This window comes from Corvus moneduloides, chromosome Z, assembly GCF_009650955.1.
Source record: "Corvus moneduloides isolate bCorMon1 chromosome Z, bCorMon1.pri, whole genome shotgun sequence".
Taxonomy (NCBI): Eukaryota; Metazoa; Chordata; class Aves; order Passeriformes; family Corvidae; genus Corvus; species Corvus moneduloides.
In genome coordinates, this window is record NC_045511.1 from 51,216,997 (window position 1) to 51,237,351 (window position 20,355).

Sequence of the window (20,355 nt, forward strand, 5' to 3'; positions counted from 1 at the left end):
GAGCCCCGCGGCGCCCGGGGAAGCCCGCCAAGGAAAGGCCCCGGCGAGCACAGGAGCGAGGGGAAAGCGCAACGGGAGGAACAGCGGTGCGAGCACCGAGGTGAGTGACGCCTGGAGAAACGCCTGGAGAGCACCACGGCCGGGCAGGTGGGGGATGATCGCCACAGGAACTGCGGTCTGTGGGAGGGGCCCTGCGCTGGAGCAGAGAAACAGTGAGGAGGAAGGAGTGTCAGAAAGGAGTGGTTCGGGACTGACCTCCACCTGCTTTCCTCCTTCCCGCTGGGCTGCTCTAGGAGGGGAGGTGAAAGAGTTGGGAGTGAAGACGAGCCTGGGAAAAAGAAAGGGTGGGGGGATGGTGATGCTTTAATTTTTGGTTTTGTTTCTCACTGTCAAAGGCTATTTTAATGGACTACAAATATTAGACATCTATTTTAATAGCAACAAATCAAATTATTTTCCCCAAGTCAAGTCCATTTTGTCCTGGTTCCAGCTAGAAGAAGGTTAATTTTTGCAGTAATAAGGAGGGGGCATGTCCAGGACACTGATGTTATGGGTGTTACTCTGCACCGCCAGGGACAGGGGAAAGGAGTCTTTTCCGAAGAGGTCTTTCCCAGGGTTGGTGGAAGGATGGGTCAGGTATTATTTCTGTGTGAATCTGTCTTGTACTGTCAGTTGTTAGTATCATTCCCGTTACTGTTGTTTTCTTATCTCATTGCTGTTTGCAGTCAATTGTTCTTATCGAAACTTGTAATCTTTGCCTTTTGTGCCTCCTCTCCTATCAGTCTGCAAGGAGAAGAGGAAGGAGGGAATGAGCAGGCAGCATGTGGTTTGGAGTCTCAGTGGGAGCACTAAATTGGGGAGTGCTGTTCCTTAACTACAACATGCCCCCGATGATAGCTGGTAAGCGATCTCTGCTCTTTTATCAAAACACATGCGCTTTTTCACCTCATGTTCTTCCTGCATTGTCACTAGCTGGGTGCTGTGGCTTTGCGGTGCCGGAGCACAAGGTGCTGCAACCTTCCTAAAAGCATCTCCAAAGCGAAGCCGCTTGGCAGGAGCAGCACACGCTCACACACGCGTGCACACGCACGGATAGCTCCGGCAAATGGGTCAACGGCAAAGAGGCAGGAAGAGTCTCCGTACAGAGTTACATGGGAGGAGTTTATTGCAGCCACATCATGAAGGGTTCCAGGGACAAAGACGCAAAACGATGAAGGGTCCAAGTACCGGAGCGGAGGGAACATCAGAGACCAATGATCTGAGGGCATGGGGGCGGTACAAAGGCAAGGACTAGTGAATGGGAGCCAGTGCAGAAGCTCTGGGGGAGTGGTGAGGGGCAAGGGCCAATGGGGGAACAGGGAGTGGAGAACCTTCTAGGGCAGGGACAAACTAGGTAACAAAGGGTGAGGAGGGCAAGGGCCAACCAAGGAAGCGGAACTGGGATACCTTAACATAACAGAACAAAGCATCCTGGGAGAAGCCTCTTCTGTTCACCCTAACCTGGGGAGGAATCTCTGATCTTAGGGACTGTCCTACCAGGGGTCTCTCTTTGTTCCTTGTAACATAGGGTCACTGGCCACCACACTGCATCAGGACGAGTATCCCACAGCCAGCCAAGGTCAGCCTCCCCCTCTGCCTACTCAGGTCCTTGTCTCATCCCATCACAAAGAATGACAGATAGTGACCCCTCCCGAAGACCACAGCCCACTGTCACTCTGGCGCAGGGAAGGTTTTGACCTCTTAAAGAACCATCACCAAACACAGCAGCAACAGTGGTTTTATTGAAGTAAGATATTGTGAAAGCAAAACTTACCAAATGGTTGCTTACTGATAGGTTCATTCTGCTATTTACTGCACAGAGGATACAATAGTGATTCACAGTTAGCAATGCACAGTCTTAAATGTGCTGTGATACAAGGTTATGCACGATGTTGGTCACTTACCAGTGCAGTTGGTAAAGGGTGTTTCAACCTTGAGAAGCAATCCTGAGAGGTGTCCTAGCTCCAGTGGAGGTCACCCCCATGCTACTAGCTCCCTAGCAGGGAGAGAGCTCAGAGAAGGCTCACTTAGGCTGTCATACTTATGGGATAAAGCAGCTGGCTCACAGTCAAATTACAAGTGACGGAAAAGGTAAAGGTGAGATTCCTTGTACCCACAACCCCCTTTGTTCCTTGACAAGTGAGTCTACTGTTCTTGTGTTAATCATATATTTCCAGTTCCAGTTTACAAGTTTATGGCATTAATGGTCACCATGTCACCCTATTCCTGCGTGGGCTACCAGAGAACAAACTGGAACTAGAGAAGTTCTAGCCTGGTCTAGGCCTATGCTGCCTTTGGACTCTGGACCCAAGTACCGTTAGTTTGGCCAAGGGGTTGAGTCCATACATCACACCTGGCTCTGGAAGAGCCCCTGCAGCTTTGAGTCAGGGGATGCAGAGGTGACAGCTCTTTTTAATTTGTGAGTCACCGCACAGCAGGAACATGGCAAGGCCACATCTCAGTTCATTTTTTGGCTTTTTAGCCCACATCCCTTTTCCCTACCCGATGGTCACCTTTCTGGGTCTTGCACCAACCCTGAAAGAAGCAGCAGGCTGCTCCACCCACCTCATCAATGTGCCATCAGTGCAGCCAGATGGCGTGGGGCTTGTGCCTTGGCCACCCAGGCCCCTCAAGCTGCCTTCTCCTCACTTGTCTGGGAGGCTTCTTGGGGTGCCAGGATGGAAAGGGGGCACACCCAATGGGGCAGTAGGACAACTGTGCCAGGAGATACAGAGGAGAAGCTGGCTGGTGCTCTTGAACCTTGATTTAAACAGCTCCAAAGTCTCCTTCTCCACTGGGCTTGGCATGCATCCTTGCCAGCTCATGAGTCTGATGGCCTGTCACACATGCATACAATATGGGCAGAACAAGTGTAACTTTTTGACTTCCATACTCTGAACGCAGAGAGCAGGACTTAAAGCAAAAAGCTGGTCTTTTCACATCTATCTACTTTTTTCCCCACTCAGGGCCTACTGAATGCATCCTATCTATCAATGACAAAGCCATTTTTACTGGAAATTGCCCCATACATGCACATCTTCACAATTACATGCCCCATAACACCTACACAGTCTGCATAAGTACTCTTAAAGCTCATTTCCTGATGTCCTCATATTAATTTCCAATGAACTTTCTTTCACCCCAATTCCCTCTGCAATAAAGCAGCATTCCCAGCTTGCCCTGGATTCTTCCCATGCACCTCTTCTTCCGTTGTTGCATTTAGCAGTTGCCACTCTCCAAACCTCTCTACTCAGCTTGTACTCAACAGCAGCAAGAGCTGCCACTGATACAGCCACCAAGTGCAAATGTGTGGATTCTGGAAATGATTCAGATCTGCTCCTACTCAGGCAGCTTGCCTAGCAATCACCTTCACCACTCTGCCTCTGCCATGAAAACTGCTGAAATTCTGAAATACAGACTGTCAGTGGGAGACAGGCAGTTGATGCCTTAAGAGGCCACCTAAAAACAGAGACTAGACAGGAATAAGGGAATAAAGGTAGGTATTTATTTGAAAGGCCTTCAAAGGTACACACTGGGGAGTCCAGAGGTTACTGCCAAGATGGACCCCAAGATGGATGACAGGTCATGAGTTCTTCACACTTTTACAGGTTTGGTTCATTGGCACATCAGGGTTAGTTCTCCAATTAAAGCTTCCATTTAATGATGTAATTTCCCCTCTGCTTGCCCCCCTTAGAGCCTCTTTGGTTTATACTTTTTGGGCCTAGGATGGTCTGGGTGTCCTTGAAGAGCAGGCCCAGGGAGGCTTTGTTATGTCTATCTAGCATGAGAGAGCAGAAATTAACAGGCTGCAAGAAACTTCAGAGTCACACACTAAACAGTATAGAATTTGAAAAATATAAAAGTTAAAAACGAGGGCCTCACAGTCAGGAGCCATCACTTGAAAATAACTTCTTATTTAAACTTCTTCTAGTCATTTTTATATATTGGCACTTCAAATTAAATGTTTTATTCAGTAGGATGAAGAAAAAAGTAAGAAAAGCATGGAAGACTGGTTAGAAAGGAAGAGTGGTTGCTCATGGTTGCAAAGAAATAGTTTGAACCTACTAGGCATAAGGTAAATCTATGGGATGTTTCTTGAGCTTTGCTTAGCCCACCTGATGAGGCATACAGTGCCAGTGATTAACTAGTGGAAATCACAGAGAATGCTGAAGCAAAACAGCTTCAGTACTGGCACAGGTTCCCCAGAAAGGCTGTGGACTTCTCATCCCTGGAGGTGTTCGAGGCCAGGCTGGACAGTGCTTTGAGCAACCTGTTCTAGTGGAAGGTGTCCCATCCTATGACAGGGGGATTTGAAATACATAATCTTTAAGGTCCCTTCCAACCCAAACTGTCCTACAGGTTGTATGATAAAACCCCTGTAATTCACCACAGCCTCTCTCAATCAACTTGAAGAATACTTGCAAGAATGCATGCAATTTTCTTTGGTATTATCTTTAACTAGATCAAATGCTGCAGAGTTCAGTTGTTCCCAGCACAAACTTGTGTCACTAGTTGGTAATTCCCATACAATAAAGGGGTTCTTAAACAGTCTCAAAATAGTTTCAATTTTTCTTTGCAGCTGTGGGGAGCAGAGGACATTCAGTGCAGTCAATATAGCAGTGTTTTTCTGAAATGTATTTAGAGGATGCCAGTGAACAATCCTTTGTATTAACATGTCTGGGTTTTATTCTGGTCTTTTCATAGAGCAGTATTCTAACTTATTTTGTCTCCTGCATTCCCACATAACAGTGTTTTGTGATCCATTACATGTTAACTGATCACCTGTACTGTAATTTTGTCATAATACTGTTACCTCACAAATAAATGAGTTGCATGGACTGAGGATCCCATAGTTTTTTTAAGGACAAGCGAATACGGTTTCCTAATACTAGTGGACTGAATTTTGCCTGTCACCTCCAAAATGCTGTGTAAGCAAGGTGATTAACCTTGTATCTACAGCACAGGAGTTGGCCTCTATGATTCTGATGGGTCCTTCTAACTCAGCATACTCAGTGATTCTATGATCAGTGAGCACCTCAGTGATGTTCCAGAAGGGATAGTTTGGACTAGTTGCACACTAGTGCCATGGACAAAATGACCATCCAGTGTCGCACACCAGGAACTCATCATCTCCTAGACAAATTTTATCCAAAAATAGTCCAGTTCACACACTCCAAGACCATGCTGGGGGCTGAAGCATGCTAAATGGAGACAAGCAGCAGGGTCTCTTCAAAAGCACATTGCTGATCAAACACAAGTGTAGACACATTAAGTACAGACCTGCTAAGAAAAAACAAAGTTTGAATGACAAGGCATAAATTTCTTAATTAATATTAAAATTTGGGGATTCTTTGGTCTTTTCCTCCCTGCAGATCTGGAGTCATTCTGAAGCTTATGTTTCACAGCACTGTTCTAAATTATTGTCCTCTTTGCAATTTAAAAACATAGAAGTGGAGACAGATTATAGATCATTGTACAAATGAAACAAAACAGAATATAAAGTTTTTCAGCTTCCTCACATGTTTTTGCCACAAATATACAGCACACCTTTCATTTGGATATTCAGAAAAAACCCCCAAAGGATTCAGGACTGTATCTATATGTTAGATTATTATTAGCAATGCATCCCTAAGACCTCATTCAGGAGGAAGTTTTTTTAGATATAAGATACTAATATGTTTATAATTTCTTTTCCTGAATCCTTCTTTTCTTTGTGAATTAATTTATCCAGATTTTCCAGTGGGAAGACAACCACAGGACTCAAAATGTGCTTTACCTTTACTTACAGCTTATAATGAATACCAATATGATAGTGAATCACATATAATATACTGGAAACTGTTTTCCAAGTCAATCATCTACATTTTTCTCTAACCAGCTGGCAACTTCGATTAGTAGTTTTCTCCGTTCAATATTTTCAAGTTTTGCAGATTCCAGTAGCAGAGTAATAGCCTCTCTCTCATCCTCTTCCAAAGTAGCATTATAAAAAACCTGCAACTGAAGAAATAAATGCGTGATCTTAGTTCATGTAACTTCACTTGCAGCAAGCAACTGTGTGCCTGACAGGTGCTTTCAACAGACATGCACAGAAAAGGGGCAGATGACAGAGACTAAAGAGGGGATGGGGCAAGGTTACTGATTTACACTAACATGGGAAAGCTCCTTACATATCAAGAATGTGCCCTTTTGCTGTTCCTCTAAAAATCCTTTCAAATGCAGACAACTTCACTGGTACTGGTGGTACCACACTGTCTAGGACTAGTTGGGTAGAAGAATCCTCTTGTGCTGCCTGTTCTACAATCACAGAACAAGAAATCTTTCTCATCAGTCTAATAGGCAAAAGACAAGAGAGGACTGAAGAATAGTAAAGAAATACTCGGGGGAAGCAATGATTGAACAATATGAGAAGTTATACCGATGTCAGTATGACAACCTAACATGCCAGCAGCCCAACTGCTGGTATATTACAAACTGTCAATAAAGTTGAGACTAAATGCTTCTCTGGTTTACCTCTTGGATCTGTACATCTGTTTTGACAAATCTTCCCATGACTTTTAGTACATCATGCAGTAATTCCTGCCCATATCTGTAAAATTGAGATAAAGGTCCTTCAAATAGCATGTTAGCAAATATACTACAGTTCATCTCATTTGAAAATACTCCCACTATTTAGTTATTATTCACTATGTTGCAAATACCAACTAAGCTGAAGTTTGCAACTGTGGATTGTTTTCCCTCTTTTAAAGAACTACCATTAATATCCCATTTAGACACTTGAACTGCATGAAATACGATAATTACCTTTCATTCTCTTTTCTGAGTAAGATCTGGTATTTGTACTTTGGTAATGTGAATTCTTTGCATGAAATAGATAATCTCTCTGAGCCCATACAGCCAAACCGAGCTAGAAAGGCTAACCAGTAATTTGCCTAACAAGTTGGTGTTCCTGTTGCTATCCTGAGGGTGGCGTATAAATAAACACTTGCACTATTCTTTTAGTTTGAAATTAAGGGGTCAATTTTCCAGCAAAATCCTCATCAGTTTAGAACACAGAAAAGCTCTGTCAGGGAACAAGTTGGTTGGTATGACACAAATCTGCTACAACTTGTCTTTTCTAGCATTAGCAATAATTTACGCATTTGAATGTTCTCAAATGGCTGGTTTTGGTTATGCTGCCACTAATGGATCACAGTGGCCTCCTCTGCCATCAAAAGCAGCTGGAATGTGTACTCTGTCACAGCCCTGCTGCTTTTCTTCATTGCCAAGGGGAGAGGGAGTCTTCAAACAGACATCAAAAGACTTGCTTTGCTCAAGAGAGGTAGCCCAAGCTCACCTGCTGTTTCCCTGCAGCAGTACAGGTAGGCTGGAGGTAGGTTAAGATTTAAGTCAGGGAGTAACACTATAGTTGGTCCTAGCAGCGCTAGCATGCCTGCATGCTCTAATCCCCGATCTCTTCATACTTTCTTTGGAAAAGAGGTGAGGATTTTACTTCAGTATTTTACACCCACAGTTTACAGCATTTTATACCCACACTTGTAAAATCCTAGTGGTTAAACCCACTTCTAGAGTCAGAATTGTCAGGAGTACTTAAAACCACAGAAACAGTCATGAACAGGCTAATTTTTAAAGTCTTCTGTGTTTAATGAGCTATTCTTTGGTATTAAACCCTGATCAGATTTGAATCCCTGAAAACTCTGCTCTGCATACTTAATTGAATCAGTCATTACAAAAAACCATCTCTGGAGGGAAAATCAGCACCTGAATTTTACCGCTCAAACATAAAAACAGAGGAAGAAGCCAAAGAGCCACAGAAATTAAAGGAAGCCAAAACTTGTTGCTTACCCTTGACTTAGAAGTGGCCAATTTTCCGTAACGAATTCCCAGGCTATATGGTGCCCAATATCCGTAGTCACTACGTGTGAGATGATCGCTGAAGTACAATTGGAAGAAAATAATGTGTCACTGAGTCCATATTGCAAGTATCTGTTAGAAAAGCAGGAAAGAAATAAACCTGTCACTTGCTGTTTTACAATGGAAATATACAATTTTGCAATCTGGAAATATAATCCAGTTCACCAAAATTCCTATCTCAACAAATATCAGCATGTGGAAGGTTATACCAAAGTTGGTGTCACTCTGAGCTGTGTATTCAGCTTGGGTTTTGTCCTCAACATTTGTGAAATCCTGTTTTTGCACACTGATTCTTCACGTCTTAGTGAAGTGAGGGTGTAGAATGTCAAATAGACATACGTGTGCTTCTTATCTTTGTTTGCGGCAGAAAGACAACTGCTCCTACCAGACAAGCCTGCTCCTCACCTTCAGGTGATTCCCTTCACTGTGATTCAGATGGAGCCTACAGAGTATGTCAACAGTGAGACACTGTTACACAAAAGTGACCCGTTTATAGGGTTCCCTATAACAAGACTCAGGAAGGAGTTTTTCATGAGGGCTAAGGCAGAATTTCAGAAGTATTTCAAGAAGTGCCTGCCAATGTTGTCAGCAGCAGCAAATGCCTGAACATCTTGAAAAGTAATTATTTTCTTTGTTGCCTCAATGTTTTACCTTGCATGCTCCTACTTTCAAAAGAACTCTTTTAAAAAGAGTTATTTTCTCATAGGGTCTTGCAGGTAGCTGCTTTATTTATGGGTAGAGTAGCTGAGTGGGGTTTCTCCCCTTCGCATGTCACCACTATGCTTAACATAATGGACAAAGTATTGTGAGGGCCAGGAAGAGCACATCTTAACATTCTTCAACCCAAAAAACTCCCTGGATGGCATTTCAAAAAACAGATTGGCTTATCAGCTACTAAGGCACACAGAGGAAGAAGCTCATCAAAACTCCCTGATCTTGTCAGGGAATGGTGCTGGCCTGTTGCAAGAAAAAGGCAATAAAGGATCATAGGTTAAGTGGGAAATTAACATAGCTGATTGGGCATCTCTTTGCAACACTTCTTGTCTTATTCTCAGTCATATTTGTTCTGTCTTCCCAAATGACCTCCACACCAGAGTAGGTGTCTGGAAGGAGGAAAGTGCTACTTCCACACCTTTAGACCCATGGAGTTTATGCGAATGCTTGGATGATAATTCTTTAGACCATCACTGCCAAAATTCCATTCCTTAACAAATGCTTTTGGTAATACAAACATTACAGATTAGAGAATTGAACATTTTTTACTGAGAAAGATACAGATGCCAGTAAAAGAAAATAAACACAGTGTTCCAAACTCTGTTCTGGAAACATTTGGACAAGACTCTTCGATACATGTCTTAACTTTTTGGTTGGCCCACATGGAGTCAGGACTTACAACTTGATGACCTACATGTTGCATCTGCAGAAGGATTGTTTATTTGTGTTTGTCCCATTTTGTATACTTGCTCCCTAACAAAACTCTTTAAAACTTTACCAGTGGTCGACAAGACACATGCTTCTGTGGCAGGCAAACCTCCACCAGCTTTGCACAATAAAGTATTTTTGTTCTTATTATTTACTTCTATCTACACAAACAGATACTTTGATCAAGGTCACCTGTAAAGTAACCATGGCTCATTGGCACAGCTCATGGCATAGAGCAGGATGTCTTCATCTTCCTCAACAGAGTCAGTATGGTTATACATTTTCCATGCAAAATTCCATTCTTTATCACTTCCCACTGCAACACCATAGCAGCAGACTGTTTTTCTAATTAAAAAGGGAATTCTGCAAGGCAAAATATGATTAAAAGGTACTGTACTGTTGTAGAGGCAAACCCTGCTGTTAATGCGCAACTGAAATCAAATGTTTATTTACAGTTAGAAGATACACAGCAATGGAAATATAAAATAGTAATGTAAATAAGGATAAGAAATTTGATGGTTTTATTTATGATTTAAGCATTAAAAAAGCATGCACTTTAAAGGAAAACCAAAAACCCCAACATTTTTTAGAGCAGTTGGAGCAGACTATTTTGTGTGCATACAGTGTCAATGCCACTGTTTCCTGTCACAGCCTAGGCAATGGGTCACACCATTAAAGACTGCACCACTGCATATATGCATTATTCCAGACAAGCCTTTTTAAAATTTCTTCAGTGAATGCATCCAGTAGGAAGAGTCATTTGCAGCACAAAAGGAAACAGAAGGGACATTTTTCCATGCAACAGGCAGCCTCCTATTACTCCCATTCCAGGGAAGAGTCCTCAACATGGCAATGAATTTCATAACAGAAATTAAATGCAAACTTTACCAGTGTAATGCTCCATATGCAAAGGCTGAACAGAAAATTTCTCCTGTAGCAATGATGTGTCCCTGATATTAAGACATTGTAAACACTTTCCAGTGATAGCGGTATTCTACTATGCAGGCTATCTGAAAACAGTTTCAACTAATGGTATTTTGGACTAATTCCCTACAGAAAAATGGGTCCCTTTGCTACAAGCAAAACATTTGGCTTCCCTACATCATCCTGTTAGTCTGCTTATCATTACATTAGGCCAGGATTGTAAGTAGAGGTGTAAAAATTATCCTCCCCTTGATGAGGAAAAAACATACAAGTTTCTGGTCACAAAAGCCATTCTTCAGGCCCAAAACTGGAAACAGCAAATTTAAATACAAGTTGAGAAAATTTCCTGAGTTTCAGCAGAGTATCCTATAGAAAATGAAGATGATGCCAACAGAGTTAGTTAGTCAGAAAGAAGGATATATGACATCAATCTTCTGAGTACAAGGTAGAGAAAAGGAAGTTATAGACTCTGGAAACGAAGGACTACTAGGAAAGAGGGAGAGAGCTGGGTGTTTTACATGACAGACATCATGTGTTAGTGAAAAGGCAAGATGCAGGGATTTTGGCAGTCCTGTTGCAGGTGGGGCATTTCACTGTCATAGTAACAGAAAGCATGGGCATATTCTATATTCACTTCAAGGAATAGTTTGGATTCATTTACCTAGATATTTGCTGTGACATAAGGGATTTGCCACCAAGATGACATGTAGAGTAGTTATGTCAGGCTAAAGTATCATGCTGTGAGGAATCCCCCTCTGGCAGATCTTATTTGAGTTGCAGGGTCTGGTAATTTGTTTTATAATCCTTTCATAATACTGCAGTAAGGGGTCACAGTAAGGTGATAACAGGGTAAAGCTGTTTTGGCCAACGTACAGCTATTCATTTTGCTACTGAAGCTGTTCCAGTAGTTGCAAAAAATGTTTGTTAGTAAGTGTAAAGCTGTTGTGTGTGAATAGACAGGTTCTGTGTATCATTTGGCTGCAGCTCTGATGTGCAACATTCAAGGCAGGTTGGATGGGCAGCCTGCTATGGGACAATGGTTTGCTGGCTGATGACATCTGGGGTGGCTGTGAAGTGGTTTATGTTGTGCAGTTCCCACTATAGTCCAGAGGGACTTTGGAGCTTGAGGTTATTTTAGGTGAGGGGTGTGACTTATGCATCTTGATATTTTTCATGGGAGTGGCTGTGTGATTTGATGTTACTGGCCTGCCAGGATCCCTCATTTCTGGATCTTGGGGAAGATGCAAAAAGCTACTGGAAAGCAGGGCAGGTTATTTTATATTGTGTTTTTGGAACCAATCCAGAAATGACATAGTGGTTTCTTAACTTTTGAGGGTAGCAGCAGAATATGTGAACCTTTAGTAAACAAGTAAAATGAACAGCAATGCTGTCCCTCCCCATAGGCTAGTTTCCTTCTTTCAAAAGACAAGCCAGTAACAACACCTAAGAGAATACATTAATTTAACAAGCATCACTACACTCCTATAATAAAAAAGAGTAAAACAGAGAAATTGGCTGGGGATTACAGCTCTTGGCTTGTTATTTTCATGAAACAGATAAAAATGCACTGTATCGAGTCCAGTTGCATTCTGCCAGGAACTGTTTGGAAATGTTCAGCTGAAAGTTGATAACCCAATCTGAAACAGAAAAGCATTACTTTTTTCCACAGATGTGAGAATCCTACTGGGTTCCACCTGTGGCAGAACAGCTGCAGTGTGCTGTTATGAGTTTGCTCTCAGCATGAAGAACATAAGAGCAGCTAAAGGGATTTTGCTGTGAAATATGGGTCAAAAGTGTATTGTGCCTGTTTCCGTTCCTACCCAGCACATGAAAAGTCTCTAGATTAACTGCATGGGAACAGTAATCTGTCACTTGAAACCTAAGAAGTGTCCTTCTTCTATGGGGTTTTCTCCTTAAAACATGATCATTTTTTTCACTTAACAGAATTCAGAATTTCATTTTTTTCCACACATAAAACCCGTAAAATCCCTTTGAACTTTTCTCAGTGCCAAGAAGATCAGCAAAATTAATATTCTTCATCAAATTCAAAACTCAATCAGCTAATATATTTCATAGACTTTTCAGCTCTTCAAGTCAAATAAGGTATGTAGTATTCCATCACCTCAAATGTTATTAATAGGGGAAGATGACTATTTTGAAAACAGACAGACAATTCAGCACAGTATTGTTGCTTCTAGAGTGGGATTGCAAGAATATTCTCTCTAGAATGGAACAAAATGTATTTAGGCTTTTTAAACTTTTCAGTCTAACTGCAAAACTCAGTTGGGCTTTTATAAGTATGATCACTATGAAGCTGTTTTAGAAAACTCAAACATAATAGTACAAGTTCAGTTTACTTAGCCAACTACATATATCAACAGAGATACAAATAATGACACAATATTTATCACAACTACAACAAATAAAAATGAACTTTAAATATTCACTCACCGGTGCCAATACTATTTGACTATTGCATAGAAAGACATTGAAAGAAAGAGGGAAGAAAAGAGAATAAGAATTTCAATACATTGTAAATTTTTTTTTAATGATGCAATACTTGGATACAGAAAGTCTCCTCCTGGTAGAGTCCAGATTCCATTCTCACGGACCAGACCCCTGACCACTAGGCTCCAGTATCAGCATAAGGACTAACAGCTGTTCCCAACACCTCTTTATGTGAACACAGAACATGCAAGGCACTTTGATGGGCTCGTCACGGGCAGATGGCTGCATCATGCAAACATCACTCAGTATTGTTAAGAGAAGCTTAAAAGCTGAGTTGGTATATGTTACAACCCCAAGGCTGTTCTGTAGCAAAGGGACTGGGCCTTATGGAATATTAACACTAATAGGAGGTTCACCTGTTAACATGGCTAACCAGATTTTGGTCTTCATGGCAAAATCTCCATCCTCCAGCCTGTAAAGTCTATGTAAAAAGCCTAAGTAATTATGAAATCATCATAAAGCTGGGATTTGGGGAAGAGGATGATGCTGGGGAGACATAGTTGTCTTAAATTCTGTCATTCTGTCAAGAAATAAGAGCAGTGTACAGAGGCATTTCTCCTTCTGCCTCCCCCTTTTAACAGCTTTTTAATGTTCCACCTCCCCTAGACATGCACACCTCTAAGAGCAGATCATCATTCTTACTTGTGCTCAGGGTTGTCCATCCATTTAGCATACAGTTCAGATGACAGGTCCAAACAGTCTTGGAGGCCCAGCCAGCACGCTGTTGCAAAGAGTTTTTCCAAATACACTCTTGAAGGGAAGTTAAAACAGTAAGAATAAAAGAGATGCATACCACATTTGGAGTGCTTGAACTGTGCCTGACCACCACAGTTTCAGAACATGATGCCACTAACCTGTGAGAACCTCCACTAGGAACAGTTGAGTTTTAATAAAATAATTAAACAAACAATAGTGGTCTCCTGACATCAGTATTAATGGATACTAGTGAGGCAACCAATGTACTATATTTTTTGGTTAGTTTTTTGTATGGTTTATATCCCTCTTGGAAGTTTTAAGGTACTGGTTGCATCTAGTCCAAATCACTCTGATGTTCAAGCCTGTCGCTGCAGTGGCCTTGCAAATGAAGTACTTTAAAGTTTAAGTGACTGATCCAAAAATCGTATCTTAAGTTTGTTGTTGTCAGTTTTTCTTCAGCTAGCCTCCTGTTGAGCTGTTATCTGATAAATGAGAGCCACCACTAAGATCCTTAAACTATCATCCTTTATGCTCCTATCCTGATACTGCAGTTTCACTGGAGGTGTCATCATAAGGAATACACACTTACAAGACAGTAAAATAACAATTTGTCTACATTCACATTAGTTAGAGAATTATTCCTGTATCTTGTATTTAATTTACACAAGCAAACTGCAATGTGTCAGATTCAATCACATCAGAAAAAACTTTTAAGAAAAGCAGAATACTTACTGAGCAAAATAGTCATCTTCCAAAGCATCAACATTTTGATGAATAAAACCTGCATAATAATGGTATATTGGCAACATTCTCTTTAAAAGGTATTTCTTTTAAAAGAAGGGAAAGAAAAATTACTTTCATTTAGATGCAAGTTTTTATTTTTCTTATTTACATAGATTTATCCTAAAAATTTACCACTATTAATGTCTTGAAAACACAGGATATTAAATAAAATATAAATTTGGTCTAAAATTCAATATACCTGTACCTCAATTCAAACTGGCACATTACCATTTCACATCACTAGGACCTTTCAACTTATTATGAAAGAACACAAATTCTCAGAAAAACAGGAAAAAACCCTTCTCAGCTGGAAATACTTTGTTCTTCTCACTTATTTTCACATACCTTTACTTTCTAGAACTTAAGAGAACTAATACTGTGTGACTGTATTTATTTTAAACATAAGCGAAATCTTCAAATAGAAGTCAAGGAAATAAATCTGACAGTATTATCTCAGGTAAGTCATATATGGGAGAGAATAATTTCAGTTAGTATCTACACCCAATTCCTTCTTTCACTCCATGAATATGAATGGAAAGGGAGCACAAAGCACAGAGCACATATATACTGTATGCCTTTTGTATATAGCAGTGTTGGTCCTTTCACTTCTTGCTGACTGATAGCTGTATTTTCCAGATTTGCCGTTTCAAAAAACCAAGGATGAAGCTTAATGTAAAGAATGTGAATGTATTTCTGCTTTTTGATAAGAATAACTGAAGATTCAATGAGACTTATCATTGATTAATATGTTTAATTAAGTTCCTCCTCTTATTAAAAAAAAAAGTTGATGAAGTCATGCAAAAGGAATGACAAGAACTCTGACCCATCATACTCACCACTACATTCTTGAGAATTTAAAAAGCATTAATTTTAGACTGATGTATTTGCGTGGTCTAGTATCTTTGCTAACTAACAAAATGGTCATACCTTTAAAAGTGGATATACTTCATAGTTCTTCAGTGTACTTTCCAAATTATCAGGTATTAGGTTTAACAATACCACATTCCATATGAAGAGTTCATCTTCTTTGGCAAGGTATTTTGTTAGTTCAAGTGCTGTTTCAATTGGAACATATCCAAAGCTATGTAAAAAAAACCAAAACAAAACAAAAAACCCACACACATTTTAGCATACTTATTCACATTAATTATCTACCACGAATATCTGGTTTTTTATGAAACAGACAATAAGACATCAGGATACCATGTGGAAAGTAGGCGGGAAAAGGCGTTGGAAAAAATAAAATAAATATAAATAAATGGTGATTTTAGGATCTTAACTCTCAAAACATCTATTAAAGAGCACAGTGCCACTATCAAAGTAATAGGACAATCATGGCAGTAAGCGTGGCAGTATGCACACTGTATCTGCTTGTGTCTGCAGAATACGGTACAAGCACATTGACAGCATGTGTCAGTCCCACTGGAACAAAATTAAGAAGAAAAGCACTGTTTTAGTTATAATACGATTTTATTTTTATTATGAAACAACTTACTTTCATTACATGTTCTTCTGTGGAATATACACTATTATAAAAATCAAACCATTTAATTCACATGCATACTATGTGTGGAATTAACTACTTCAGCATGGCGTTTCTGCCCCTCAGTGTGGAATAAGCATGAAATTCATTTTTTCACAATAAAATTCCACTTCGAGCCCCTTTCCTCCAGAAAAAAAAATATTTTTGGTGTACTTATATAGCAGCACAGTTCTATACTTCACAGTTACATTCCTTATTAACTACTAGTTTTGAGCTCTGTGATGAAAAAGGACATTTGTATGGGAGGAGGAATAGGAATTTTTTACTTCCTCCTCTCAGAGGTACTTCCACAGGCCCTGAAGCAGGGCAGTGTGCTTTGGCCACATCATCCCAGAGGTCCCTCATCATAGGGATACCGTCGTCATAGGTGTCTGATGCTTTTGGGACCTTTGGTACATGTGAGGCACAGACACATTTGATGCTTTTTCAGCTCCCTACAGTACTACTTGACCACTCTAGAACCACGGACCTGAACAACCAAGTCGTGACTCAGCAAGAGAAATTAAGGTGGTTTTGAGTGATGCAGTACAGCATAGCTGAGATAGTCCAGGATAAATGAAGGAAGATCAGAACCTTCATTTGGAAACTTTTTTTCCCTTAAGACAAATACAGGTTAATCCCTAAAGAACTCATGGCAGTGCCACTATTTAAAATAATTTCCCAGGAGCTGGAACAAAAGTTAAAAGAAATTTTGAGGTAAATCACTCAGCACTGACAAAAGAAGATTAAGTAACTTTCCCACCATTTTGTCAAAGCAGTAATTCTTACGAGCACACTTAGGTAGGAATGAAGGAAGCAGAAGTAGCAATCTTGAGTGTGATCATATAATTTAATAATTTTCTGTAACATATTGGAAACATACTTACTCTGTCAATGCAAAAACATCATCTATCAGCTGGAACCTGCTGACAGCGGGAATGGCCTGCAGAAAGTATTCATGTAATATTAATAGATTTAAACATGTCATTAGGAGTTTACAAAAAGCTTTACTATATTTCAGAAGGATCCCTAACAGGTTTTCTAAATCAAAATAGCCTACAAAACATTGTGAAATGGATCCTGCCTTTTAAGCTGAAATTATTTATATGCTTTACGGGATGTTTTTATATATCTATACACAGAACTACATGATATAGTTATATATTATGTTGTCTATAAACATATAACTACAGTACATTAACCAGAGAATTTCAAGACCCCTCTTATTTGCATGCTGTAATTAAAAGAAAATATTGAAATGCCACATGTCCTAAAAATAACCTAGTTACATAATTTTGGTACTTTTTTTTTTTCCTTTTGAGGCTTAAATATGGAATCTGTACCCAGTGCAGAGCAGAGTGTCTAGCACTGCCATGAAATAAATGACCGAGGCACAGCCATGCACCGGTGTACCTCTGCCCACAGCTCATGCTCTTGTGAGAGGACTGCCATCCTCCTTGTCTCCTCCCTATGCCACGCCTCTGCAGTTTGGTCACTGCTGGAGCAAACACTCCCTCTGACTGCTGGAAGCACGAAGCAGTGCAGAAATGCAAATCTGAACATGCAATGCTGAAACCAGACAGAGGTCAGGTGGCTTGGGCTGACACCCACCAGGGAGGAACGTGAAGCTGGGTGGAAGCTGCATATTCGTGTTCCACCTCTTGATACCAAGATATATTACATAGAGCACGACTGCTACCCAGAACACTTCCTACCAAGAAGCATTACCACAAAGAACAGGTGGTTCGACCCCAGTGCCACCTGCAGCACTTTGCACAATTGTGGTTGATAAGGCATAAAATGCACCCTGATTTTGTACATAACTGGCAGTTACGAGAGTTTGACACAAAATTGTGGGCACAGATCTATGTGTCTGTCCTCCTCACCCTCCCCAGAAGGGATCCTTTATGGTAAGGCTTGCGTTCTTGACCACACTGAAGGTTTTCACTCAAGAAATTAACTTTGTGATTGCAATCCTGTTGTTAGTGCTCTCCATAGCTATTCTGCAGTTAATGCATTTGTCCCATCAATCCAAAAGAACTACTTATGTTGCATTTTATAACCCATTTGACTTGTGAACCTGTCTTGAGTGTGACCAAACCTACAGTTAGATTATTCCTGCACCTCCTGTCCAGCCCATAGTTACATTTTTGCAGCACTGTATGGTGCCAAAAAATGGACCCAAGTCAGCCCACACCCAATTTCCTGATGATGTAGGTTTGCTGTGAAAGAAAGAAGCCTAGAAGAAATGAAGCCAGTGTGATGTAGGAAGGTTTAATGTGCTCTGATCAGCCTCACGTCCTGACTCTCTAGAGAAAGCTGACTGCACTGATTACTATTATATTGAAAGGTTAAATTTTCTCAGTTACCAAACCAATGAACTGACTTTTGTTACCAAAACCAATGAGCTGACACCACTGCTGGAGCCTCTGGCTCACTGTAGGATTAGGCAACACTGGAAACCATTACACCCCATATAGAGTCACGGTTGTTCTGTACCACTTTCACCTTCAGTTCAGGCTATGGCAAGTCAAAGGTGGGATGAAATTTACTCTAAGTCAGTGTCTACAGAGGACTGAAAGAGCCCAAGTAGAATTGATTTGAACTTCTAGGAAAATTCTCCACAAAAAACCAAAACAGAACAAAAAAATTCAAAAAACCCCAACCGACCAAAACAACAACAAAAAACCACCAAAAAAAGTCAGATTTTTTTAATTCCATGGGCAAAAATATTGTGGTTTGACAAAATGTGGAAATAAAAAGCTTTCTCACAACTTTCCCTCTTCATGGTTATAATGCCTTATACCAGATAAAGTTCAGTCACACATTCACACTGAAAGCTCCTTGAGCCAGATTTAAAGAGTTTGGGAAAACCACAAGCTGTTAACAAAATTTCAAGACAGACTGTAATGTAAAGTTATTTTTCATGCTTATATGAAACTGTTCAGGCCTGTCATCTTCCACTACAAAAAGATAGTGACTTCAGTGGTGCAACAATGAGTTTGTCATAATTCCAGGTTTTCATCAATGTGATTCCAGGTAAAAACTGCAAGAAAAAAATACATGGAAAGAGTCTGCTCATAAGCTTGAGAAAACAAACATGATCTTACCTTTGGATCAGTTTCAAGCAAGCGTGCTAATCTCTTCAAGTTTAATTGGTCATAGTTCACTCTGTAGTATCCACTTAAATTTACATTTAGCAAGATCCAGTCATATTCTGACTCTGATACTTGCATTTCAGGAAACATTTCTGTAAAGTGACATTAGAATGTATCATTTTGTTTCCATGCACTGCTCTTCTCTTGCATTTATAAACAATGGACTTGGAGCTCCTCTGAGATCTGAGACACAAGTTTGAGGCTGGACTCAAAAAAAATCCCCCAAAAGCACAGTGCACTTGTGATCTCTGCTCTGCACAGCAGAATGACTTCAACATCCACTGACTCCTCAGGTACTAAGCACCTTGAGATTCTAAGGGGTAGGCTGAAGACCCACTTTGCTCCTACCCTCTATCTCCAAGGCAGCTGCAAGAGTTCAGAAAGTTTACCCAAGAGTCAAGTCTCAGGATGAGGAGCAATACCCTCCCACGCCGGCTGTAGGGCATGCACCCACAGCACACCTGCTGCTCCCAGCTCCAAAACACAGTGCTCACCACCTTACAGAAGAACTGACCACCTACCAATATTCAGATAAATGGAGAGCAAGAAAAAAAACCTGGTAAGTTTAACAAAGAGACAAGTAATTGAAAATGCTGATTTTAAAGAAGATAGTCCCCACAGTCCTTTTGAGCTACATCATTGACTAATGGCTTCCTCCTGCAGTCCATCTCACTTATTCACGTGTTCTTGTCTGATTGACTGCTCCTGATAGCCTACTGTGCATTGAAGGAGCCAGGGCAGCCTTGAAGGCTCTCAGCTGCCTCATCAGAAGAGCATTCAAATGCTGTTTTCACATCCTGATTTGAGAAGGCAAACTCTCTTAAGACAGTAGGACAGTACTGGTTGAGTAGTCTACACCCATCAGTGCTTTACTCTGAACAGAGGACTGAGACTCCAACGTTCAGACAGAGCAAGTACTGCAGGATTCATCCTGTATTCAGACGAATATACGTCTAGATTTTCTTATTTGCCGTGTATACAGTCGAATTAATGATCACTCAAGCTATCTTACTGCCTGAAAAAGAGAGGAAGTAACTTTTAACCAATGCAAACAGAGGGTGGAGAGCTGCAATATGCACAGCATATCGAAGATTTGCTCTTAAGCATTCCATTGCATTAGTCTCTGCATCTTCTTTTGGCTCATCTAAAACCTGATACATGGCTGACTTGCCAAAGAAAAATGATTACCACATTCTAACGATTACACTTCTTCCTCAAAAAAATATAGCTGATTATTGGAAAACACTGGGTTTAGAAATAACTGAATTTTTTATTTGGTTGGAGATGTCCATAAAATAACTTTCTATTATAAGACTTTAAAACTTTTAAAAATCATATTCTTTTGCTAAAAGTATTTTTTCATTTAATTTGCATAAAAAATTAAATGTTGTT

The 20,355-nt window shown here is 40.5% G+C and overlaps 1 protein-coding gene across 1 annotated transcript in view; it reads right to left on the reverse strand.

Moving 5' to 3' along the window:
• Window positions 1–3,522: 3,522 nt before the first annotated feature.
• LVRN (laeverin) overlaps window positions 3,523–20,355 on the reverse strand; it is a 37,278-nt gene continuing 20,445 nt past the window's right edge. The window contains exons 12-20 of the mRNA XM_032097173.1: window positions 18,916–19,055; window positions 16,693–16,748; window positions 15,211–15,364; window positions 14,233–14,327; window positions 13,447–13,554; window positions 9,565–9,735; window positions 7,882–8,022; window positions 6,550–6,625; window positions 3,523–6,036 (exon numbers count right to left, since the gene is read on the reverse strand). Of these exons, the coding sequence (XP_031953064.1) occupies window positions 5,890–6,036; window positions 6,550–6,625; window positions 7,882–8,022; window positions 9,565–9,735; window positions 13,447–13,554; window positions 14,233–14,327; window positions 15,211–15,364; window positions 16,693–16,748; window positions 18,916–19,055 (1,088 nt within the window). The 3' untranslated portion in view covers window positions 3,523–5,889. The remainder of the gene's footprint in view (window positions 6,037–6,549; window positions 6,626–7,881; window positions 8,023–9,564; window positions 9,736–13,446; window positions 13,555–14,232; window positions 14,328–15,210; window positions 15,365–16,692; window positions 16,749–18,915; window positions 19,056–20,355) is intronic.